This window comes from Pezoporus flaviventris, unplaced genomic scaffold (assembly GCF_033815535.1).
Source record: "Pezoporus flaviventris isolate CSIRO_AGI_PZ_B2104156 unplaced genomic scaffold, CSIRO_AGI_Pfla_v1 ptg000002l, whole genome shotgun sequence".
Taxonomy (NCBI): Eukaryota; Metazoa; Chordata; class Aves; order Psittaciformes; family Psittacidae; genus Pezoporus; species Pezoporus flaviventris.
In genome coordinates, this window is record NW_026892550.1 from 27,339,697 (window position 1) to 27,367,220 (window position 27,524).

General features: G+C 35.8%; 1 protein-coding gene across 3 annotated transcripts in view; it reads right to left on the reverse strand.

Annotated features, from left to right (window-relative positions):
* SGCZ (sarcoglycan zeta) overlaps nt 1-27,524 on the reverse strand; it is a 441,993-nt gene that overhangs the window by 37,547 nt on the left and 376,922 nt on the right. For all 3 annotated transcript variants that reach the window (XM_061473161.1, XM_061473145.1, XM_061473153.1), the window contains exon 5: nt 12,567-12,689. In XM_061473161.1, the coding sequence (XP_061329145.1) occupies nt 12,567-12,689 (123 nt within the window). The remainder of the gene's footprint in view (nt 1-12,566; nt 12,690-27,524) is intronic.

Sequence of the window (27,524 nt, forward strand, 5' to 3'; positions counted from 1 at the left end):
GCTGTACCAGAACTCAGATTACAAGCACAAACCCTTGTAACATCCAGCTCTGCTGTGAGTCTTGTGGCCTAACACTAGCCTGGTCTTTGCTCTTTTACTGTTTGTGAGTCAGGAGAGACTCAAAAAAATCACACTCTTGCCACTGCTGCAATAAACTATCATACGTTCACCCTAAGGCTTTTAAGGTTTAAACACTTTTCATTGCCTTGCTACATACCAAGGCATGTCTAGTTAGAATTAGTAAAGCAGGCTTTACTTCTGCATGAAACTTCTGTGTAGTCAGTTGCCAAAGAAATTGGATGTTCACATCCTCTTACACTATGTTATGTTCAGGCACTTTCAGGATAGAATGCTAAACACCAGGCATTAGGATTGTCCTATCTAAGGAACAGAATGTGGTACAATTTGAAGGTCATCAAGAAATTAATTATTTTGCTTTACCATTTTTCAGTTATATGTACAAGAAGGATATATTTCCTATGTCCAGCTGTCAACAAAAGACCTTACCAGTTTTAGAGATAGGTTAAGAAATGAAAAGAGAAAACTTAGTTATTCTGCTTTTTCTTCAGATCAACTGTAAGAGGTATTTCTCTGTATTATACAATTAAAAAACTGTCATGATACTTACCAATCCAGCATTTCAGCTTTCACTGACACCCATCTATTCTTATATTCTTAGACCATCCAAAGGCATTTGTTTCTTTTAAGTTCAATCTTCCTTGTCCCTTTGTCACCCTCTGGCCTCCAAACATCACTGTAAGTAATATATTCTGTTTTTTTTTTATCAGGATACTCCCTTTGCCCCTTTCCTTCTTTGTATTAGAAGTTCCTTTTAATATCTGTACTAATATTTCACATTAGTACTTTGTCAAAATGAAACAGTTTTGAGTTACTGTTAGTTTTGCTGTCATGAAGGAAAAAAAAAAAGTATTTTCATTAAGAATTCAAATTCAGAAACTCTAATTGGTCTTCTGTTTTCATCCTAAATCTAAATCAGGGAGAAGAGGCAAAGTATGCCAAAAAAAAAAAAAAAAAAAAAAAAATAAAGAAACTGCAACTATAAAAAAGCATGAAAAGTCCCGAGAGCTAAAACATAAAACAAACTTGTTGATAAATACTTTCTGCATGATATGCTTTACCTATTGTGTTTTCTCTGCTCCAGACTAAGAGTATAGAAACAGATTAAAAAAGTAGTCCATCATTTAGTAATGCTGCCAAGATAAAACCAGCAAAAATAATACAACCGTTTTGCTTGATATGAAAGGAAGTATTTTTTAAAAAGGGTACCTCCCTTTGATGTTTAATGAGAAAAGACTTTCAGACGTAACTACTAATCCTACCTCATGCTTTTGACCATGAACCGGGGAAGGAAGTTTTCAATTGAACCTAGCATTCAGCTACTGCCATTCTTTTGCTTTGTTGATCTTGGATACACCTTGTGTCTTAGCATGATATCCAGGTACTTAAAAGCTTTACATGCTGCTGTGTTTAGACCTCTGACCACCACAACATACTTGCTTTGCAGAAAGTGATGCAGAAAAAAGACATGAAAAAACACCATTCCTAGTTACACTGTAAGGGGTATAACCTATAGAACTTGCTGTCACTTCTATCATACTTTACGTATCAGATTGGTTTAGAGTGATGATGACTTAAGGGCAAAGACTCCACTTGAGCGGAATGACAGCTTGGCATTTGTGAAGGCATAAGTCTGCCTGGAAGAACTGAAAGACATTTGTGTGCGCATGATGGTGTGTTTAGATCTATGCTATCACAATAAAAATGAATCCTAATGCTTTCTAAGTAGTAGAAACATAAGTAGTAACACATACCACCATACATGTTACTGATACTAATATTGACAGAATCAATACAAGGGTCCTTCAAATAACAAAACAGTAAAATTTATGGTATGAATATTCACTGCAGTGGGAATTCTTCACTATGAGGGTATGAGACACTGGAACAGGTTGCACAGGGAAGTAGTGGATACCACAGCCCTGGAAGTGTTCAAGGCCAGGCTAGATAGGGCTTTGAGCCACCTGGTCTAGTGGGAGGTGTCCCTGCCTATGGTGGCAAATTGGAACTAGATGATCTTGAAGGTCCCTTCCAAACCAAACCATTCTATGATGATGACAATTTCAAATTTAGGAATTAAAGTTTAACAAAGAGGTAAGAGGAAGAAAGACATTAATTCCTTAAAAAAAAGAGGCTAGCTGAGGTTTGAAGAAATTGAAATTCCCCAGGAAGGATGCTCGCTCTGATCTGGGAAGCCCATTTCAAAAGCTTCAGGGATAGCTTACAACAGAGGACAAAAGTAGGAGAAGAAGTTATATGGAGGTTATGTTTCTAAGCCAGGAATAAGCACAGTGTCACATAGGTGCTGAGAGTCATAGTAAATTCAGTCAGAATTTAGGGTCTATCCCAATGCAATTAGCAGTTCCAAGACCACTGATGCTAGATTGTGGTTAGTTAGATTTCAAGTAAGGGGAAAACCTGCTCTGTATCCAAATACAACATCTTATTCAGACTTACATGAGATTCTTGTCTGATCATGAGATCTCAGATAAAGGAAGCTTCCCCCTGGAGAAGTGGCTGCTTGGAAAAATGGTTTGGCCGGTAGATGGAAAAATTTTGACTAAGAGTACACAATGAAGTTCTGGTCTATTCAAAAGACTTGTGCTCATCTTAATGACAGGTCTGCCAGGAAAAAAAAAAATGTTCAGAGTAAAGAAATAAAGCTGTTGACCAGTCATTGGTTGACAGAAATGGTCAATGGGTTACTGGTCAATAGCCGCATGAAAGGAATAACTCTGAAGGACTTCCCCGGAACAAGCCAGAGCAAAGGTATTAAGTGTATGCGCCTGTCTCTGAAAGCATATCCTGAAAGGCAGCAGAGAAAGCCAAGGAAGTAGGTGCTGATTCATTGGCTCTAAAAGTTCTGAGGCTGGACCTCAGAAACCTTTTGTCCTGGTTTTGGTTAAACCATGACACATTCCTTCCATAGCAAAAGGATATTCCACCTCTTTCATAATGTTCCATTGGGCTATGACTTGCTCAGGATTTACAGAGACACTTCTAGTGGTTCTCTGCTAAATGAAAAGGAAAATCTTAAGACAGGAATAAAATTATTTGCTATTGTTTTACTTTGTAAAAGAGAGAAAAAAAAAGTTTACACTTAGCTTGAATAGAAACACTTTAATGAAAAAGTGAAAATGAGTTTTGTAACGGATAGGTGTCCTGAATGGTTAGTAAGAAGTGTTAATGTATAGATATCATGGTTTTGGTCATGCTACCTGCCTCTTTTTTCTTACTAAATACTATATTATAGCTAAAAAAACCCACACAAACTTCTTAAAGTATAGAAATAAAACTACTAGAAATAAATATAGTCTTGCTAAGTCAAAACCTCATATAATATACAAATTTCATCTTTTCTGTAAGGTCTTAATAAGTACGCACATAAGGTTGATAAATGTAAAATGATTCTACCACAAACACATTCTTATTTTGATGGAAAGGAACTTTTTATGCTTTCTGGTCTAAATTCAAGCGCCAGGTAGGGTTCCTTTAGTGACTCATTGTTCTGATAAATAAAAGCTCAAAAAAGCCCAAAATATTAGTCATAAAGTATTAAAATATACTAATAAATAATACAAAACATTTAAAACTGTTTTAAAAAATAAACAATTCAATGTGAATAATAAAACTGCATATGACATTTAAAATAAAATTAATACAGAGAAGGCTTCTTTTAAACAGGCAGAAACTCATTAAATGCGTGCCTACCTACAGCAGAGACAGCTGCAATGAGTAGGACATTACTGTTATGGCTAGAAACAACAAATGTTATTGAATTTACATTAGTTGGCTTGTGATTAGAGATAGAAAGAAAACATTCAGTCTCCTGTAAGACTCATTCCTGTGATCAAACCACAAATCAAGGTCAACCAGTTCATCTTCAACAGATGCTAGTATAACTTGTTCTGTAAGGAAAATGAAGGAAATTCTACATTCTCTGCAGCCAAACTATTTTAGTGTTTCACTATACTTTGCATTAAAAAGTCTTGGCTTTGGTTTTGATTTTTTCCAAACCGACAGAGAGCATCCCTTATTTTTCGACAGGCTGTTTCTCAAGGCCTCAAGACTGATATCATATTCCCTTTGATAGTTTTTATTTCAAGCTAAACAGTATCATCTTTTTCTCTTTTCCTGGGGAGATCATGCTTCTGCACAACTAATAAATCTCATGGTTCTTCATTCTACCCAGTTGTTTATTGAACAATGGTACACTAATCTGCAGTAAGCACTTTGGAGAGGTGTTAAACAGATCAGAAGATCTGCGGGCTCTACTCCTGTTTACAGATTATAACTTCAGATTTGATTTTCTTGCATCACATAATGCTATTCAGCTTGTGATCTAAAATCATTCCTGACTATTTTTCTGAGTACTCCTGTGAATCTTATGAAATCACTGAGTTTTTTAAATGGACCTCTGGAATTCCATTTGATTTTGGTTTGCTGTTGTCTTCTCTGCTAACTTGCAAACAGAGTATGTTCTCATTACATGGTGGTTGCCCTCTCTCAGATCCCCTTAACTTTCCCACTCTCAAGTTCCTCCCTGCTGATTAGCAGCACTCCCTAATGTTATTTTTCCAATACTGTGTCATCCATATAATCTATAAGTCTTTTGTGCAGTCTGCATCTTGACCTATTTTCCCATCCCTGTCAATCTCCATAGTTAAAAGAAATAAGAGGCATTTTAAAATGCTGACACCAGGACCTATGCATTAGATGATTCTTTTTGTTTGTAAAAAGCTTAATCTGTGTAGTTGTCTTGGTTTGGTGGTCAACATCACCACACAGGTTCTTTTCCCTTTTATTAGCACCAATGAAGTATAAATCCATTTCCATTTTGAATCTCAGAGCAATTATACATTCTTCAGCTGCATCCATTTCTGCCTGGATATTGAGGTTTCTCTCTTAATTCTCTTTTTACGAGATGTTTGTTGCCATATGTAATTTAGTTCATGTTACAAATTGTATGTTGATTTTTGCCACTCTTTTTCTGGAATTTACACTCTCCACTCTGAATTCTTATCTGTTTATCTACACTTCTCAACTTTTACACACATAAACACACTTCTGTTCTTTCTGAACCTTTAGCAAAACCACACGGTTATATACTTGTAGTTCAAACAAAAAGGCCTATATACATCGATGATATTTTTCTAGAGCCAAAATAATGGCTCTAGATCTTGGTGTGCTGAATGCAATGCTGTCAGACATTCTGAAATCTAAACTCATCATTAGCCACAATGAGAACTGGAATTTAAATATACAAAGTTGGCTGACGACTGCATGACATGTTTTTGTGGGTGATACAATCTTTTTCCTGGAGTTGCTTCCTGTGGGTGAAATTACTCCTAGCTTATAGGAGTATGCTATGAATAAGCTTGGAGAGGTATTGCAGAGCAGAAATTATCTGAATATATGTTTTTCACAGCTTTGACTGCATACTTGCTTTATAACTAGCTTTACAGATAACAGTGAAGTCCAAAATGTTACTTGTAGAAATCTGCTAACTTTTCCTCTGAGTAAATGTTTGTTTCAAACTGTGACTGCCATGGACTAAAACAGCTCATCCTTGTGAGGACTTATGTATCTATTATTTCTGCTACTTTCTGCCTAAATTTAGAGTCAAGATCTTGCTGTTCATTCACGTAAGTTATGAAGTATGATGTATGTCATGACATATTCTTGTCTAACCTCACCACGCAGTTTATGGCTACTAAATAAGTTAGATTGTACTGAAAGTTGGTTACGGTAAAAAATTTGCTGTAAGATGGGATAAAAATGAAAAAGCCACTTTGCAGTGGTTTCACACAGGATCAAGAGGAAATAAGGTGCAGTTCTGACATCTATTACATGGCACACAGTAAGAAGTACATCTGTATAATTATTTTTTTTTCAAAAGTCAGATGCCTGCAATATTTCCTAAAACTTTAATAGCATTACTCCTATTCTGAGGGCTTTACAAAGTAAAATCCAAATGATCTCATCATCTAGCATCTAATGAGAATACTATTCCAGGAGAAAACAAGATATTTTTGGCCTATAGTATTGTCATTATAGGACAAGTATTTGGAGCCAAATACTCTTTTCATGGAAGCAAAATCCTATACTGCCTTACAGCTTGGCCCTTATCTCCAACAATAGAATTTTTTTTCCAGGCAGAAATAAATCACAAGCAAGCACTTTAAGGCAAAAAAAAGAAAAAATGGGAATGCTGGAACTCCTTTATGATTCACCTTTCCCTCCTGTGGGTAGTTATATCTTAAAAATGGAGATGGGTCTGACTGATGTAATTTAAATGTGCATTCTCAAAACTACCAGTGCCTGAGGGCATGGAAGTGTCAGGCTTAGCTCTTAAGAGTCAGAAATTTATTAAAAAATCTAAACATAATTCATACCTACTTCCTGTATCCTGCTTAGTGTCTTTTTTCTAAACAAGCTGGTTTGATTTAATTTATCTCAGCTTACTAATAGTGGGGCAATTTTCCACTGGGCTTTGACCTTTACATAGGCCAGGTGGATTTGCCCGGTATCATCCAATCCAGACACTTCAGCTGTTTCAAATTGCATCTCTGGACTCTACGCAGTCCTTCAACTGAGAAATTAAAATATGATGCAGATATTGGCAGATTTTCCTAAAAATATTCATTCTTACATTGGTCACAAAAATCCAATAACTTAATCAAAGTTTTAACCTGAAAAGCGGATTGAGTCTGGAAGTTAGAATCAGTCTCTGGATCAATACTGACTTGTACCAGAACAGAGCAGCCTCTTCTGTAACTTTGGGAAGCTGCTGACTGTGTTATGCAAAGGAACAGCTCAGACAAGTACAGGATCAGCTCAAAAATGTAAGTCCTATGTAATGGAATAAAATAGATTGCATCCCAGAAGGAGAGGAAAGGATTAAAATGTCTTCTCTTACAACTTATGTTATGAAAAAAAGGGGGAAAAAAGTTGAATATGGAAGGAGAGGCATTCAGAATCAGGATCATAGAAAGGTTGACTTTCCTAGAGGATGGTTTTCCTTACCTAACCATCAAAAAAATATTATTTTTTTGGTTTTTTTTTTTTTTTTCCCCTTCCTTTTCCCTTCTCCACCCTGACTATATGCTGGCTCCTTTTGTGTCTTTGTTTATAGAAACAACCTTGTTGAGTATATTTTCTGTGGAATGACTGTAAGACATTGAACAAACATTGCAAACAGTTATTATCCTTAGGTCAATGGAATTCTCCAACAATCTACACAGTCACCTGCAGGCTGATGTAAGTGCACACTGCTTGTAATCTGAGCTGGCTAGATGCATTCTATCCTTAACTAGAAGATATAAATCTATTTATGCAATGTCCTAATTAGTCTCACTGGTTTTACCCTGTCAATAAGACTTTGAGTTCATAGGCAGCTAGGAGTTCACATATACGTGCTTGTAATCAGCTCTATAGCTGTACTTCCAGCATAATGCTGACAGGTTGCTCTGTTGCCAAGTGGTTAGACTCCTGCAATAACATTATCTTTCAACCAGAGCTCTCATACAGATCAGTCTGGACATTAAGTGCTTCCCTGAGATCTAAATAAACTTATCAGAAACCATATTAATCCAGAACATTTTGGGGTAAATATTAATGTAGTAGTTTCCGAGGAAACACAGAAATTCTATATATGTAATATATTTATTTTTGTTACTGACAGATGATGATAAAAGAATACTGACTCAGTGTTCAGGGTACTGAGAGTCTGGTATATCTACTTAAAGGTTTAACTTTTTACTAGAACATCAAATACAGCAGTTTTACTGTGGTCACATAATTTGGCTGCATAAGACAGCTTAAAGTGATTGCTTCCTTTCATCTTGTGCCACTTCACTCTCCAAACTCCACCTGTCCTAAATGACAATCCACCAACTGAATGTGGCAAATCCAAGACCTTCTTTCCCATTCATATTGAAATTCCTATTCAGTCTCTAAAGGCACTACATATAAACCCGCTGTAATAACATACATCAAATAATCATTTATTTTTCTACATTTCAGTACTTGTTATAAATATTTTATTTCTACTTTTCCTACCTCATTTGCAATTCACATATATTTCCTCATATTTCTGTCATATTTCCTTTTTATAACCATAAGCTATATTTCTACTTTATCATTTCCTTTTAACTACTCTGGAAGACCTTTATATATTTCAATTACCTGCAGACTCACAGTCCTACGGCATAATCTTAAAATCAAAACTATGATACTGATGCACTCCTCTGCATATTAATTCTGGATATTAGAATATTATTAGAGTATAAGCATGCAGGTATCTTCTTAAATTTCTTTGATACATCAAGGTTCCCATCTTTCATCTAATGTAGTTAATGGCTTTGATCAAAGCCGTGCCGAACCCTCTATAAGCATATACTTTAGTGTAATGAAAAAGATACTTGCAGCCCTTTACTGATTTTTCCTTGACACTGTTTCGGTGTCAAAGTAGATTTGACCTACACATGTCCTGCAATTAATCAGAGAAAGTTTCCATTAAAACTGAAGTATGCTATCTTCTGTCCCTCTCTGACTTCCATCTTTCTGCACAACTTTTCTATTTGAAAAGGAAGAAGGCTCATAGGAAGTCATTAAGGTCTGCAAAGTTTTCATGTGTCTTCTTTTTGTTTGTACTACAAGCAAACGCGCAAGCGCTATTACAATTGCAATTCCATGATACAAAAATAGTCAACAAGAAGCTGTAAACCTACCTAATCTTTCAAGTTTTTATTAATCAAGTATTTCTTACACTGCCTTATGATAGATTGCTTGTTAAAGCTGTGCATTACAAAAGCATTCTGAATTCAGGAAAAATCATAGAACCCATAAATCCCACACTGCCACAGTGGTTTATAAATGCTCATACAATGGGCATGCTTTAGAAAATTAATTACCAAAATGAATCATTTATTGGACCCATTCACAGTGAAGTGTTTCCAAAGTGACGGTAGTCACAGCTAAGCAAGACACCAAAGTCAGGTTTTCATTGTATTACCACACTTCAATAACTGCATGTGGGAATTTCACCTCCAAATAATATTAATTTTTTGTTTTCTCTTTTCTTCCATAACTCCTTTCCTACATGAGCCTAAGTCACCATGATTATCAAAACACAGGCTTGAGAAAAATACACTAAAAAAATAAATCTGGTTGATGTTTGACATTATAATGTCTTGCCAGGTTTCATCACTCATATCATGTCATACTGAGTAATATAATCTGATTGATGCAACTCACAGGGACATGTTTTTGCTGAAGAATTTAAAGGTATCAAACAATCTTGGGACAGAATTCAGAGCTACTATATGAAAAGGATTTTGTTATTTTATTTTTCCATGAAGATAGAATTATATGGTTTTCTTTTGTTTAACCCCTATGAGATGTAAAAAAAAACAAAAATAAAAACAAAAACAAAACAACTTTCTTGAGATTGCATGGATCATACAACTTTTAGTCTTCATTAGGAAATCTGTGTTAAATAATTTCAGCTTTAGACTGAAGCCAAAAGTAAAGCATAGACATCTCATTACAGCTTTATTATTTGGCTGCAGATTAGTACTTACACTGTAAAACGCCTTTTAGGGTTATAGAAACTGGGATATGAGGTTATTTTCTCTAAACCCTTCAAAAATATTTAGGAATATAAAATTTTCCCTTCATTCTGCAGGGTAAAATTTTAATTATATAACAAGATGATGGAATGGTTAACCTAAAACGGGCCTTAGGGATTTAAAGCATAAAATTAAAACTAGCATTTTCTAGCCTCATTATAAGAAGTTAGTAATGAAATCTGATTTCGAGACAAGATGATTATCCAGAGATCAGAAAGAATAATCTCAACTTCATTAAATTACTTTTGAATAAACATAAAAGACAACAATAATTTTCAAGTGATTTTTAAAAGTAAATTACTCTTTCAAATTACAATTTCAAAACACCTTGACATGTTTTTCTAAAGAAACTGCCTGAAATATTGGATGTTAAGCTGTTTAATGGAACATACTTTGTATTTAACTTCATGACCTAAATGACAACACTTAAAGCCTGACAAATCCTACAATATGCAGTTTCTTTGCAATATTTAAATGCTACGTATATCTTTCTTTTGTGTGCTTGTGCAATCAATTCAATGTTTTTATTATTTTAACTCTATAAAAGAATTTTTCTAGTTCAATGAAGTTCTTTGAAAATTTAAGCCTCACTCTTATTTTTCATTTTAGCCATAGAAGGAAAATCAATTACTTGTCTAAAAAAATTCTAGTAGTGAAATTCTCTGGTAGGACTCAACAAGTATATAGTAACTCCTTCAACTCAGATGAATGTATCAAAGCAGCACTAGGCTTTCCTAGCCTCTACTTTTTTCTTTTTTTTTTAATCCTTTTTGTTTGTTTGTTTGTCTGATTGATTTCTGTTTTTCATTTAATTTGCATGGGAAAGCTTACTATAAATGCACATACAGCCAGGTTTATTTCTAGAACTCAGGAGAAAATCCTGTTCTTTTCACAAGGAATAATCTGATATCCCATGGTAAGCATCACTGAATAAATTTTCACTACTTGAGCTGCTTTCTGTACCACTGATATCAACAGGTGCTGTGGGAACTTACACAACTCTGAAGTTAAAGACAGTTAAACAATGCTTCACTTCTGAAGCCCAATAAAAAATATTACCATGACACCTACAGCTTATGATTACATTTCTTAACAGCAGGTGTAATCCTCAATGCCATTTATAAAATGGTTTAATTTTTAACTTATGATAAACACTTGAAATGTCCTATGTTAATTGTATGTTTAAGATTACCTTTGTTAAGTATTTAATATTCTGATCTCAGTATTTAATATTGTGACCAAGTTTGAACCTTAGCAGGATTCCATATGTAATCATAGAATCATAGAGTGGTTAGGGATGAAAAAGACTTTAAGATCATCTTGTTCCAACCCCCCTGCCATGGGCAGGGACACTTCACACTAAACCATGTCACCCAAGGCTCTGTCCAACCTGGCCCTGAACACTGCCAGGGATGGAGTATTTACCACTTCTTTGGGCAACCCGTTCCAGCGCCTCACCACCCTCACAGTAAAGAACTTCTTTCTTATGTCTAACCCGAACAATTTTGATTCTCTTTTTTTTTTCTTTCTTGTGTTATTTCAGTTATTTTCTTCAGTTTAACTATGGTAAAATTCTTCTACAACTACTATCTCTGAGGCATTCCTGCTGGCTCAGCAAACACTGATGTTTCCCCCTCTCCTAACCCCAAGTTTGGTAACCCAGCACAATTCAGTGCATTATACTGGATACTGCAACATCACTCAACTGCTTTTTCTTTTGGTTTAGCAGTATTAAAACAGATTGCTCAGCTAGAGGAGACAGACAAAGGTCAGATAGGAATGAAATCGGAAGAAAAATTACACCATATATACTGGCAAGCATCAATCTTGAGGCTTATGAAGAAATTTCAGTCATAGCTTGACTCTGGACTTCCTGGATATATTTTAATGCTGTATCTGGCATTACATGCTATATCTGGTTCTACATAAAAGTCAGAGTACGTATTTTTATTTTTTTTTTAAAGAGGCTTAAAGTTGCTAATAATTATTTCTTATTTTTACAGACCAGAAAAGGATAACATCATAACTGTCACAAAAAAGAACCGTCTTACATTTTCCGTATAATTGAACTTTCAAACTAATAGGCTGATTTCAAACTCAGTACAGAGACATCCCCAGATATAGACTGACCTAAGCTAAACAACCCTTACTGATGAAGCAATTCAAGTTTTCTACCTTATTCTAGATTATGAATGGATAGTTCAAATCCGGCCTAAGTTCAGGTAGGCCTTTATTAAGCAGTCAAAGTTTAAGCATTTATCTAAAACAGAATTAGATAATCAATTCTTTTTTTATAAGGTAACACACTTCTAATATCAAATGAGTTACTGATATACATTTAATGTTTACAATAAAAAGCCAGTAATTTTTTCTATTTTATTGAAAAAATGTTCAAGTGTTCTACTTACTGTTCAGCTGAGCTTCTAAAGTAAAGCAGAGTACATAACCTTAATTCACATGGAAGACAGACTTGATATTATGTTTACAGAAAAAAAAGTTCATAGTATATGACCCCCTTCACCATTGTGAAGGGGCATGACCTAAACAAATATTATAGGTACCACAAAACAATGCTTAACAGTAACATATAAAAGCCAAATCAGTGTGATAAGGGTGATTTGTACCATTGCTGGCCCTGCAGAGCTTAAATTTAAGTCTGCCTTTAGAGGAGCTGATTTTTGGAGTATGCAGTATCTTTGCGTTGTTCAAGAAGTCACTGATGAGGAGAATACTTCCTCTCCAATGGACGAAAATCTTTTAGAAGACCGATAGATTAATTATTACCGAGGATATTAGAGAAGAAAAAAAAAAAAGAAAAAAGTTTACATCCACTTAGAAACTTTATTATTGTCATACCTGTTACTTTCAGTCTGTCAGCACCAATAACAATCTCATCTTCATCTGCAGAAAACAGTACTTTTCCACTTTCAGTTGCCCTCACTTCAAATCTCTTACTCTGGGCCTCCACAGCATCAGCTCCTGAAATCAAGGGAGTGAATATTTCATCTGCAATATGTTGTAAGAATGTCATCAACATACATAGAATACCCAAAACATATTGAATACACGAGGCTTTTATAAAATACTGGGCTTTCTGTTGGCCTGGTAATTTGTATTATAAAATACTGTTAAATTAATTTACAGAGTAACTATTTCACTATTGAATATCAGGATAGAATTTAAACTCAAAAGCATCTATTTCAGTGTTGCATGGAAGTCAGCCCAAGAACTTAGAATGTACTTAAATTCTGAGATCTTGAAATGGCTATTCAGCTTAAACTACAGGGTTTTTGCCAACAGCAAAAAAAGAAAACATAACCTATTCCATAATCACCAACAAATCAGCACACCAGAAAATGGTATTTTTCATTCAGTCCTACTGCAAACATGAACAACAGAATAAGAAAACAAACAAACAAACAAAACAACCAATAAAACAAAAAAGATGAACTGACATATCACAGTTTATTTCATATTCTATGAAAATTGTCTGAAAGCTCCAAAACTCTAAAGTAATCTTGAAATTAAACAAACCTATGGCACTGCATCCAATAGTGCAAGAAAAGAAGTCTGTAGTTACCAAAACTCTGTCAAATTTACTATGCCTTTCAATTTACTGGTCTTATCCTTACTCTTCAGTGTTTTTTCCTGCTAAGTTGTTTTTGAAAATTTTTATTTTATTTTATATTTTAATTTATTAAGTGATAGCAAAAGTTTAATACTGAAAATAGTGTTGAAAAGCAATGAACTGCATATAGCAAAACCAGCTGTAAGGCAAATTGCAAGACTTAATGGAATAATTATGTTACAATTTTCGACAATCATTGATCCCTAATCACATTTCTAATGTACACATGGAATGACCCATAATTCTATATGGGTAAAAATTACGGGGAAGGCATTATGGATGAAGAAATCCCTGTCTGTCATTTCAGTTTACCAGTTTGGCTTGCAGGTTTGTGAAAAACACTTGCTTCCATCATGTGGAAGTTTCCAGCTTAATATGCAAATGCACATTATCAAAATATATAATAATAAAACTGTGATAACTAATTTTGGATGAGTAATTGCCATAGTAATTTATATTTACCAAATCAGCTATAAAATCAAAGCAACAGTTTTTCTTACTTTCAAATGAACTTGTATTTATACCATGAAAAATTTCTTATTCTTTATAATTCATGAATGTAAGAAGAAAATGAAAGGGAATATTAAAAACTTTTGCAATGCCAAATTTTCTTGAAGTAAGACAAGTTTATTCTGTTGTAAAAGTCTAAAATGATATTTTCTCCCTCTCTTTGTACAACTGAATTTTATCTTAAATGGGGTAGTCATATGGGTGTCTTTGTTTAGAAAAATAATAAATTTCAGTAAAGACAGACAGGGACATATTTCAGACAACATAATGTTAGCCATATGCTAAATGCTACACCTCACAAACATTCCAGGATGTTCATTAATAAAACGTATCACAGCCTAATTGTCCATCAGGATAAATGTAATCACAATATATATTCACACATAGCTGTCATTGAATGCATCCACTATCCTCTAAACATTTTCCATAGGTCAGCAGTTATGTTCCTCGTACTGTTGCCCCCAGGCACACCCAAAATTTTTGTTTGAGATGTTAGCATTTAGCTAGTGATGCATGCTAGCAATAAAATTGTGAAGGATACTCTGTTTTGTTGCACTGATACATGTAAAGATATTTAAAAACTTTGAAATGTGTATTTATTTGTTATACGAAGACTTAATTTTTCGAAACCCAGTGAGATCTAGGCATTTCAACTCACCAAATTTCTGGTGAGTTGAAAAGGCTATTGTGTATCTTTCTAGTGGCAGAAACACATAAGGAAATTAGGAGGTTAATTTATACATATATATATATATATATTTTATTTTACTTCATTTTGAGATATTTAAAAGACATACAATTAAAAGGCATTAACTGAATGTAAAATGTATTAAATTAAATGTATTGACTTAAAACATATACCTTTGAGGAAAAATTGGAAGGAATAAATTTTCCTGGTTTCGTCAGAAGTATGCTTTCAAAATCTCAAAGCTCTTCTTCATTTGTGTATTTATTTTTCTGTCCTAGTCTAGTTGTCAATCTTTTTGTGAATTTCACTCTATTCTAAGGCAAATCTCAGAAGACTTGCATTTTAAATTATTAGAAAACGTAAGTAAGAATTCTGTTAATAAATTTCAGTTAACAAATATTAATTGTATTTCAAAACAATAAAGTTCATAGTTTCAGATTGCTTAACAACTACCATAACCTTCTACGTGAAACTATTGAATAATGGAACATAATATCAAATATAGTACTTGATAAGAGTATCACAATAATCATGAAGGTCACATACTTTAAAGTCTTTAAACACCACTATATACGAAGCACTGTATGCTTATCTCCCAGATTTTGCAGAATGAAAAGATATCACACAAGATGTAAGGGTACAACAAGTCCCTAAAACGAAAGGACTTCCTACTGGTAAGTGCATTCACAGTGCTCAGTATCTGGTCTCCTGCACATGCCAGACTGGTGAGGCATCATCTGAACTAGTGTGCAGCCAGGCACTCTGCCTGAGTGCTTGCATTTTCTTTGGTGGGAAATTGCAGCAAGGAGGAGGAAGGAGAGCCCTTAAGTATCACTTCAACAATCAGAAAGCATACTTAAGTCATTTTTGGGGGGAAACAATCTGAAGAAAATAAGCTGAAAATGCCTCCTACAATGTCTAGATAAAGGTCAGTCAGGATATTTATGTGGTAACAGGTAATAAACACAGGTAGACTAAGCAATTCCACTTAACATGAAGTAAGCAGAAGCTAGTAAGAAAGGGAAGCTAGGGACTAGGTTAGGAAAGCTAAGGCCCAGTTAGAATTCAACTTGGCTAGGCATGTGAAAGATAAAAGGAACGGATTCTGTAGGTACATTACAAATAAAAGGCAGACAAGGGACAACATGGGCCCTCTCAGGAAGCTATCAGGAGAACTGGCTACCCTGGATTTGGAGAAGGCTGAGGTTCTGAATGACTTCTTTGTCTCAATCTTCACTGGCAAATGCTCTGACCACACCACCCAAGTCTCGGAAGGCAGATGCAGGGACTGTGAGGATTAAGACCTTAGGCCCAGTGTAGGAGAGGGTCTGGTTCGAGACCATCTTAAGAACCTGAACATGCGCAAATCCATGGGACCTGATGAAATCCACCCACGGGTCCTGAAGGAGCTGGCAACTGAAGTTGCTAAGCCACTGGCCATTATATTTGAAAAATCATGGCAGTTAGGTGAAGTTCCCGACGACTGGAAAAAGGGAAATATAACCCCCATTTTCAAGAAGGGGAAAATGGATGACCCGGGGAATTACAGAGCAGTCAGTCTCACCTCTGTGCCTGGCAAAATCTTGGGGCAGATTCTCCTGGAAGGCATGCTAAGGCACATGAAAAACAGCAAGGTGCTTAGTGACAGCCAGCATGGCTACACTAAGGGGAAATCCTGCTTAACCAGTCTGGTGACCTTCTATGATGGGGCTACAGAACTGATGGACAGGGGTAGAGCAGTTGACGTCATCTACCTGGACTTGTGTAAAGCGTTCAACACTGTCCCACACGACATCCTTGTCTCTAAATTGGAGAGACATCAATTTGATGGATGGACCACTTGGTGGATAAAGAACTGGCTAGATGGCCACACACAAAGAGTTATGATCAACGGCTCAATGTCCACCTGAAGACCAGTAACGAGTGGTGTCCCTGCGGAATCGGTGTTGGGACCAGTCTTGTTTAACATCTTTGTTGGTGACATGGACAGTGGGATTGAGTGTGCCCTCAGCAAGTTTGCCAATGACACCAAGCTGTGTGGTTCAGTAGATATGCTGGAGGGAAGGAATGCCATCCAGAGGGACCTTGACATAATTGTAAGGTGGGCAGATGCCAACCTCGTGAAGATTAACCATGCCAAGTGCAAGGTCCTACACCTGGGTTGGAGCAATCCCAGGCACAGCTACAGGTTAAGCAGAGAAGAGATTCAGAGCAGCTTTCAGAGGAGAACTTGGGGGTGCTGGCTGATGAGAAACTTAACATTAGCCAGCTTCAGTGTGTGCTCACAGCCCAGAAAGCCAACCGTATCCTGGGCTGCATCAAAAGGAGCGTGACCTGCAGAGATCGAAGGAGGTGATCCTGCCCCTCTACTCTGCTCTTGTGAGACCTCACTTGGAGTATTGTGTGCAGTTCTGGTGTCTCAACATAAAAGGACATGGAACTGTTGGAACAAGTCCAGAGAAGGGCCACAAGGATTATCAGGGGACTGGAGCACCTCCTGTATGAAGACAGGCTGAGAAAGTTGGGGCTGTTCAGCCTGGAGAAGAGAAGGCTGCACAGAGACCTCATAGCAGCCTTCCAGTATCTGAAGGGGGCCTACAAGAATGCTGGGGAGGGACTCTTCATTAGGACTGTAGTGAAAGGTAAAGCAGTAATGGGTTAAAACTTAAACAGTGAATGTTTAGTTTGGATATAAGGAAGAAATTCTTTACTTTAAGGGTGGTGAGGCACTGGAATGGGTTGCCCAAGGAAGCTGTGAATGCTCCATCCCTGGCAGTGTTGAAGGCCAGGTTGGACAGAGCCTTGGGTGCCATGGTTTAGTGTGAGGTGTCCCTGTCCATGGCAGGGGTGTTGGAACTAGATGATCTTAAGGTCCTTTCCAACCCTAACTATTTTATGATTCTAAGTACTGTCTGGAGAGCTTTTTGTAAAAATACTCTGCTCATTTATGGAGAGAGGTAACAAGAACATAACAAAAGGGACAATTTTTAGTACGGCCTGTTGTGATGGGATGATGGGTAATGGTTTGAAACTAAAAGAGGACAGATTTAGAGTAGATATTAGGAAAGACTTCTTCAGTGTGAGGGTGGTGAGGTACTGAAACAGGTTGCCTGGATGGATATTCAGGGCCAGGATGGACTGGGCTCTGAGCAGCCTTGTCTAGTTGAAGATGTTCTTTCTCACAGCATGTGATGTTGGGCTGCATGACATTTAAAGGTCCCTTCCAACCCAAGGAATTCTATGATTCATTGAAATGTAAAATACTCCACTCAGACAATAAGAATAAACCAAAAACAAAACAAAACAAAAAATCCAAAACAACCAAACAAACAAACAAAACAAACCCAGAAAGAAACCGAAACAAACAAAAAAGCAACTCAGGAACAAGCAAAAACTAATATAGTCAGTATCTATTGTCATGGCCCAGGAGACTTGTTTTTTAACAGTTCTGGGTTGCAGAGCAAGGAGTCCACCAGAGTGCACTGCCTGCCTGATAACAGCATCCTGCAGGGACAGGAAAGCAAAGCTGATGGAAAGTTGGACCTATCCTTGTCCTGCAAGCATAGTTATGGGTCAGGAAATCAAGGGACACTAACAAATAACTTAATACTAATTAGAGTCAACTTTTTTTTAAAAGCTGATGATTGCTTACCTACCTAAAAGAAAGTGGCCTTATGAGTACTGTGATGCTGTTAATTTACACACATAAAGGTTGTTAGTTAGGTAAAGAAAATGGATTAACAGAAATTGTGAGAGAAATCAAAGAGAATAGAGACCTGTCACATTCTTATTCATTATATATCACTTCTAGTGACAGCCCATGTTTCAATAACTGCTTTTTAATACTTTCGATGATTTAGGATAATAGAGCTTTCTGTCTTGTTTTAACCCCAGCTGGCAAATAAGCACCACACAGCTGGTTCCTTACTCCCCCCCTGGTGAGATGGGAAAGAACCAAAAGGGTAAAAGTGAGAAAACTCATGGGTGAAGATAAAGACAGTTCAACAGGCAAAGCAAAAGCTACACACACAAGCAGAACAAACCAAGGAATTAATTCACTGATTCCCACTGCAGGCAGGTGTTCAGTCATCTCCAGGAAAGCAGGGCTTCATCACACGTAACAGTTACTTGGAAAGACAAATGCCATCAGTCTGAATGTCCTCCCTTCCTTCTTCTTCCTCTAGTTTTATTTGCTGAACGCGATGTCATATGGTATGTAATAAACCTTTTTGTCACCTGGGCTCAGCTGTCCTGGCTGTGTCCCCTCCCAGCTTCTTGTGTACCTCCAGCCTACTTGCTGTGGGGTGGGGTGAAGAGCAGAAAAGGCCTTGACTGTGTAAGCACTGCTCAGCAGTAACTAGGACACAGAATCATAGTACCACAGAATACTTAGGGTTGGAAAGGACTGTAAGATCATTCAAGTTCCAGCCTCCCCTGCCATGGGCAGGGACACCATCCAACCTGGCCTTGACATTGCTAGAGATGGTGCATTCACAACATCCTTGGGCAACCCATTCCAGTGCCTCACCACACTCACAGTTGTCGTGGTTTAAGCCCAGCCAGTAACCCAGACTCACACTGCTGATTGCTCACTCCCCCACTCTTCCTCCCCCTGCTCCTGGAGGGATGGGGAGGAGAATCGAAAGAATGTGACTCCCACGGGTTGAGAGAAGAACAGTCCAGTAACTAAGGTATAACACAAACCACTGCTGCTGCTACCAGTAATAATAATGATAAGGGAAATAACAAGGGAAGAGAATACAACCGCTCATCACCTGCCGACCGATACCCAGCCCAACCTGAGCAGTGATCTTGTGCTCATCCCTCTGGGTAACTGCCCCCAGTTTATGTACTGGGCATGATGTGCTGTGGTATGAAATACCCCTTTGGCTAGTTTGGGTCAGGTGTCCTGTCTCTGCTTCCTCCCGGCTTCCCCTCCTCCCTGGCAGAGCATGAGGCTCACAAAGTCCTTGGTCAGAGTAAACATTACTGAGCAGCAACTAAAAACATCAGTGTTATCAGTGCTGTTCGCAGGCTGAAAGTCAAAACCACAGCACTGCACCAGCTACTAAGAAGGAGAAAAATGACTGCTACTGCTGAACTCAAGACAACTGTAAAGAACTTTTTCCTTATATCTAACCCGAACTTCCCTAAGTTTAAACCCACTACCCCTTGTCCTGTCACTACAGTACCTAATGAAGAGTCCCTCCCCAGCATCCTTATAGGCCCCCTTCAGATACTGGAACATGCCTGTTATCAACACCTTTTCCTGGACAAATCCAAAACATAAACTCATACCAGCTACCATGAAGAAAATTAGCCCAGCCAAAACCAGCAGAACAACTTACAGAACAATGATCTGGAGCTTCTAGAAAGAAATGCATGTATTTTAGATACTCATCATTTGTGCTTCTTCTGCAACACATTAGGTAAAAGTACCCCTAGAATTCAGCTACTCCAAAATATCATTACAGGATATAACTCTACTTTTTTTTACTAAAATAAATGGGCTTTTCCTTTATGTTGCACTCAGGATTTAAAAGTACATCACTTAGTATTACTCACCAATTGCTGAAAGAGTGGTTAGTGTATTCAAGCCACTTGAGAGATTACTAACAAAACATAATACATGGTAAGTTTGTCTCTTTGATGTAGAATGTTATAAAAACGGTTTTCAAAAGTTAAACTGCCTACAGGGTAATCAATGTTATCAAAATGGAATTCTGTTTCATTACATTTTCATTTCCCAGTTGAAATAAGAGTAAGCAGTTGCATGTGCAACTTATTAGTGTATTATCTTCGTAGCTATAATGCAAACAGCTGTGTTCCAAAAACACTACAAACATACACATCTCATAAAATATCTGAATCTGTAAAAGTACTACTAACAAGAATTATGAATCATCTCTTAAAATACTATGCATAAACAAAGCAGTTATTATTTTATTTTTATTTTTTTAACTGAAACTTGTAGAGCAGCCTAACTATCCATTATGCTTACTTCCAGCAAATCAGATCTGCTTGAATAATGCACATTTCAGTCCAGAGAAACATGCAAGAAAATCTGTCCTCCAAATTCTATTGGAAAGGTACTTCTTACAAAACACATGGCTATCTGGAGAGCTTTCTAGCTTTGCTACTTTATGCTATACTACTAACCTACTTCAAATTAGAGATACAGTCAGCTTCTTAATAGATTTATTCAGATGAAGGGATGTCAATGGCAAACTCTTGTCATCTGTCTAGGAAAATTATTTACTTGTAAATTCAAATAATATGAATTAAATTATTTTCTGTGATATTCCATTAACATATATAGATGAAAAATGCATATTTCATATTCTTCCATACATATATAATGATGGCTTATAACACACGTTTGCTGCATAGCAGTTGCATAATCAGTACTACCATTAAGCCAGCTACAACGAAAACAGTAGAAAGCACAAAATAATTTATTTCAGATATAGTGAAAAGGCATTAAATAAAAATGTTGGGCAGTACATGCAATATGTGTGGGGAGTGAAGGTGATAAGATTTGCATGAAAAACAGTTTGGGAATGAGCTTTGAGGCCTTAATGCTTAACAAGCCCTGGGGTGATAAATTGCAACATTGAAGGACATGGAAGGTAATCAACCAAGCCTTGGGCGGATGGGCCAGGATTTAGTTGTGGTGGGAGTCTCAGTTGATGATGTGGGGGTTGTGAGAGGGTATGCAGCATTGTGATTGGACTATTTACCTGGAGATTTTTACAGGAGCCAATGAGATTGAACGTAGCATGTTTGTGTAGGTAGGGAAAGTACCAAACAAGGGGATAAAAAGGGGCTTGGTTGTAATAAAGTTGGATTTGAGTCTCTATTAGGATTTGAGTCTCTTCATCAACTTGAGTCCATGTCATGATACACCCCAAATATGAGCACAGAAAATTATAGTAGTCTAGATTAACATTCAAAGATTATTCTTCAAGATGAGAATGGTGTCTATTTTGAATCTGTATAGTGTCTAGTCTGATTTACTATTAAGTAATACTATAATAGCAACCATGAATAAAGCACTTTTTTAGCATTTTGCTTTTTAAAGTCAATCCTGCCTTCTACTACTTTATTATTATTCAGGAAAACAAATTATAGCCACCACTTGGAATTATAATAAATACTATCAAGAACTCACTGCTTTTTTAAGGTTTAGATATGATTATAAGGATAAAATTTTAAAGGTGGAAGGGTAAACACTCCATTTACCAAATATGATTTAATGCTGATCAGGCAAAAATCTTTTCTGTAATACAAAAATCACATGGTACAAGTGTAAGATGGTGGTGGTTGTTATTAGGTGATGAGATCAAATATTTCTGCATGTGGTAAGTGTGCATGATTAGTTTGGGTGGGGATTTTTTTGGCATTACAACAAAGCTTATTGCTGTCGAAATTGCTGCTCATCCTGGGTAGCATATACTGTGTTTTTTCACCACTTGGAGAGAATGAACAGTCATCATAGCCAGCAGGCCAGTTCAGATCTCCCCTACTAGCAGACTGAACCTCTTCTCAACAAATTCTGCAGTTATGCATATTTTGCTTTATAATGCACTGTATCGTGTTGTTTTTTTTTTTTGCTGTAGGAGAAGCTATTCAGGTTGTAGTCCTATGGAGACAAAACAGACAAACTAAAAGTAAGACTATTTCCCTAGCTGAAACAGTTTCTACCCAGACATTACTTTAGACATAGTTTTTAGATTTCTAAGAATATCTAAAAACTGCTCATTACTCATTCAAGACAAAAAAAAAAGTTTGGGACTTTAACCTATACTCATTTAAGACAAAAAAAAAGGTTTGGGACTTAACTATATATTAAGAAGATCATACATTCTCCTGGTAGCAAAGTGTTCTACTCCCACTCCTATCAACAACAATGAAAGTAACACAAATCTTTAAAAAAAGGTGAAGCCAACATTTTTTGTCTTCTGGTCTGTTTCCAGCCATCTACAGTGCAATTTCATTCATTCTTAACTTATTGAAACATAAGTTGAGACTGAGATGCAGGAGAAAAAACGAACTATAAACAATATTAAATAACAAGAAGATTGATTTTTTTCTCTTCTGTGGATAAAGATATTTTGTTTGCTTTTATCAGATGTAGATGTACACTAGCAGTTGTGTCTAGTTTCTAAGTCACATTCCATGTCCAAGTGGCAGACAGCAAACTCAGACACAGGAATACGTAAAAAATCAACCACTTTAAATATAGGGCCTAGAAATCAAACAGAATTGCCATGAATTGTGATCTTTTTAAATGCAAAATATAATGAAATTCAATGTACTGTCTTCTGATTTTTCAATGAAAAATTAGTTATTTAAACAGTTATTAAATAGAGGATATTTTTGGATGACAAACAAAACTACTTTTATGAGAATGCCTTGATGCTTCCGAGATGGGAGATAAAAAAGACAAAGCATTTTTAATAAAGATTCAACCTCCAGCTGGGTCTAAAATCAGTATTTGTGAAATATACCTAGATAAAATTTTGTTAATATTCATAGGGATGTTAGATATTATATTATTTTGGCCACCAGAGGTCTCAAATTTTTTAGTGAATGCAAATGCAATAATGCAAATTAAGGACTCATACCAGCTGAATAAAAGCTTTGAGAAACGTGAATAGAGATCTTTCAGCTGAAAGCAAGACATCTCTACAAGCAAACATTCATGGCAATCAGAACATATTATGTGTTCTGTTTGCTGAGGAAGGGAAGGACCCACTTTTTTATATCAAAAAGAGGTGAAAGCAGCAATTAAAAAAAACCCTACCTGGGTCTGTCAACTACTGCTTTTAGTTGAGGCTGACCTTCAAGTTTTCCCCATCAGTATGATTACCTACTCAGACAAAGGAAGCAGAGCAAGTGCTAGGCCAGAAGAAGCACTGCACATATTTGTTAACTTTTTTATCAGCAGGCTACAGTGAGTAATATCAGCTGTCCACACATATTGTTAGCATAGGGATATTGTTAGCTTATCATATATAACACATATATTTGTTATTATAACAAATACAACATATTTGTTATATACATTTATATAACAAAAATACATATGAACAAAGAAAATTAAGTAGAACCACCTGAACTGGACAAGAGATATGGTGGCAGCATGGTTTTTCCTTCTTCATTATCTACAGACTCTCTGGTATCTATAAAAGATTAGTGACATTACAGATTTAGGACTTGGTCAAATGGGAGTTCACAGGAAAACTCTTGATTTCCCAGGCAGATTTTACTTCTAGAAACTCAGTGAAAAGACACACCTAAAATATTGCCTATAACCTTTGCAATGGATAGAATACATCCTTCCCTTTATCTGCCTTCCTGGTGCATCTTGATGATGGAACGACGGGTGTGAAAATATATATAAAAGTTGTATACAGGTTGCAGCAGCAGCACTTTCCATGATACTTCTATATAAGGCTACAACTACACAAGAACAAACCTGTATTTTTTCTCCTATTATCCTTATCATATTGTATTTTCTATTGGAAACTTTGAGAAATTACACGGCTAAACAGACCTTGGATCTGATATAGCCATCCATAGGTTTCATCAGCTATGATCAATACACATGGATGAAAGAAAGTAAAATGGGTTCCTGAAGGTTACTTGAACTTTAAGTTAATATTAATTTTGCTTCTGTAAGGGCTAAAAGCATGTGCATTATCTGCTCCTGTAGCTCAGTTGACAGGTTATAAATTTGTCTATAGTATCTTAATCACTTACATGGGTCCTTAGATAAAAAAGCTACACAAGCCAAAGGAAGATATGCCAAGTACCTAACTGTTTGTGTAAGACTTCAGACAGTATGTTTTCTCTATTTATAATTTCATTAAATTTAAATTAGTCAAAACATGAACTAGATAGATGAATTGAGGCTTGTGGCAAGTACAATGAGTGGTTTTTCTCATAATACTATAAATATATTGTAAAAAAAAATTAACATATGATAACATATAATATAAATACATAAGAAATACCTGTAAATTGTTAAATTATCTAATCAAATATATTTAAATATAAGGTAAATTATGAATATACAAAATTATAAATTTCTATTTTTTTATTACCAGGTTTACTGCATAATCTTTCCTGTGGATTTTTTCCTCTATTGTCCATGAATTTTTCTTTGCGACACCAGTAAATAGCTATATTATATTACATTCTACGTATAGCTATCAACTTTATCAACAAGCTTAAATATCCAGCTCATGCAAATGAATTCGTTATAATTCTAATTTATTTTGGAGTACTCCAAAGTGTGAATGGGAATAGAAATTTTATCAATTTTTCCTCCTCATGGTGAATGCAACCTGAATAGTACTAAACCCTAAGAGACTTTTCCACATTTTCAGCATTACCCTTAACTTTGGAATGTTTAGCTGAGATGTGATTGGCTTTTACAACTGAAATAATTTACAAAGCCGATTATATACCTTTCAGGAGCTGAGTCTTACTGAAGCAGTCTGTGCATTACATTTCCATACAAAATCAGTGAGAAAGTTTCCATTGTTTGTTAGCTGAATTAGGCTATAAGATTATTGTTACATTGTTTGGCTAGTACCTCTTTAAAGAAATCCAAAGTTGTCTACTAAATAAGTGAAGTATATTATTTACAGCATATTCCACTGAAAATAAATAAGAGTTAAAAGAGAGAGAACAATACATAGTACAAGATACCTGATTAGATGCTGTGCTTAATGAACAGCACATTACATAGATGAAACTCAAAACAGAAATTTTGCATTTCTCCTTGGGAAACAGAATAACTTGCAGATCATAAGGTTATTTATTCCTTTCTAAAACTGTTTCAATCACTATGTGTTTCCTTTAGGTCAAACTTTAAGTCTTTGTATTGAATGTTCTAAAAATTTCCCAGAAATTCTACTGAAAAAATCTTACTGGTAAACCTCTACAATCTCACAGGGTTTTTTTTTTCTTAAAAACATATCTGATGTTTGACCCATTTGTATCCTTTGAGACCTTATCTCTCATCAGCATACTCTCTGAAATAATTGCCAATACTGCAATAACACCTTTCTGGTGCCTGCTTTATCATTCTAAGTTGAACTCCGCTGGAACTGAAACTGAATTAAGTGAAAAGTATTCATGTTATCTAACTGTTGTTTACCTTTTACGTTCCTGGTTTTACCCTGTGGCCTTTTTTACTACCTGTTATGTATCTTCCTTTGTGAAGATTTAAGAAGTAAAGCAGTTCATTTTTTTCTTTCTAACTGGTAATATTTTCTGTAGGCAATAGACGCAGTCATTCTGAAATTTGTTTCTACTCTGTATGCGTTTTGAACATTTTTGGCCAGTTATCACTAAAAATGAAAAGCCAACTTAAATATTTTTACTTGTATTTTATATATTCACCTATAATAACTCTGCCTCCTTAATTTTATTAAAAATACATAAAAATATACAAGTTGCTTTTCCAGATGTTTTTTGTGGTTTTCAGGGACTACAAATATAACCTGTTCTGACTAGAAAAATTGTATACCGTTATTCGCAATGTACTAAATTAGCCCATTAAAAGTTTTCTGAATACACATTAAACTTTTTAATATAAATGATGGATTCATCACATTTTGAGACAGAAAGACTGAAAAAAAAGATAAGAGCTCCCAAAGTAATTAGAAGTTTGCTTAGGAAAGAAATTAAAAAAAAAAAGTTTCAAATTTAATAAAATTAATTCAATCCTAATAGGGATGACTAAAAAATTTAATTTTTCCAAAGTGACTGTTTCTCAGGTTATCTGCTTTACCTGATGAGTACAAATATGGTGAAGTTATCTATGCAGAAGTTGTTAACATTTCATATAATGGCACTTTATCTGAGAAAGATTCAATGAAAAAAATGTACAAAATAATATTAAAAGATATACAGGATTCATCTACAAAAAAGGCTACCACTGGGTACTAGGGAAGGAATAAAAAATTATAGCCTGATGACCAGAAAATGATAATTTTCTGCTACTTGGTATATTAGTGAACTGCATTTGCAGATTTCTGAACAACTAGCATTCACTATAATGATAGCACAAGATGATGATGGCTTAGCCTAGCTCTCAGGATTTTAATATAATCCATTTAGGAAATTACTTGTCTCCTTGCCCTTGGCAGTGGAACAAGGGCCAGAAGCTGCAGAATCAGGATACAAGCAGATCTGGGCTCTAAGTTTCTATATATGTCTCTTCTGATTATAAGTTCTCAATAAAGTTCATTGTTTACTTGTAACACAGAAGATGTAATTCAATTCACAGATTAAGATATCCACCTTAGATTCCTACCCTGCTGACACTTAAATTCTATCTTTATCTGTGATGTGAATCAATCCCAGAGTGTCTACCTTTCAAATACACCACTAGGCTATACTGACAGCTTATACTGACGCCCTTGAGAGTAGGATCTTATGGTAACAGAAAAAGTTTAGTATCATGAGGAAATCTGCAGCGTCTTCAAAGGAATGTATGATTTTGTATCTAACCCAGATGCAGATGAACGTACAAATTCAGAGGCAAGACCTGCAGCATAGGTGGAGTTTTTGTCTAGACTTGCTGTAAAGCTTGTGCTTTAGCAGTATGGCAAGCCAGCTAGAATCGCTTCACCACAAAGAAAGACATGCTAAATTGGCATCTGGCTTCATATGCAAATTCCACAAAGAAAAGTTGTTAAAACAAACAAACAAAAACTAACCACAACAACAAAACAAACCACACCCAAAACAAACAAAAACCATAAAACAGAAACCAAGCAAATGAAGACCCAGAAAACACCAAACTAGGAACAGAAGATTAACAAATTTTCCCTTCTTAAAAGACAGGTGAGTGTCAGAATCATCTTGTCATTCTCTGCCAAGAAGCAAAATGGACAGCAATTTTTTAGTGTCTGACAACTTTAAGGCAGTAAAGAGTCCAGGTGCCTTGGCAATACATGTGAGAGAAGAA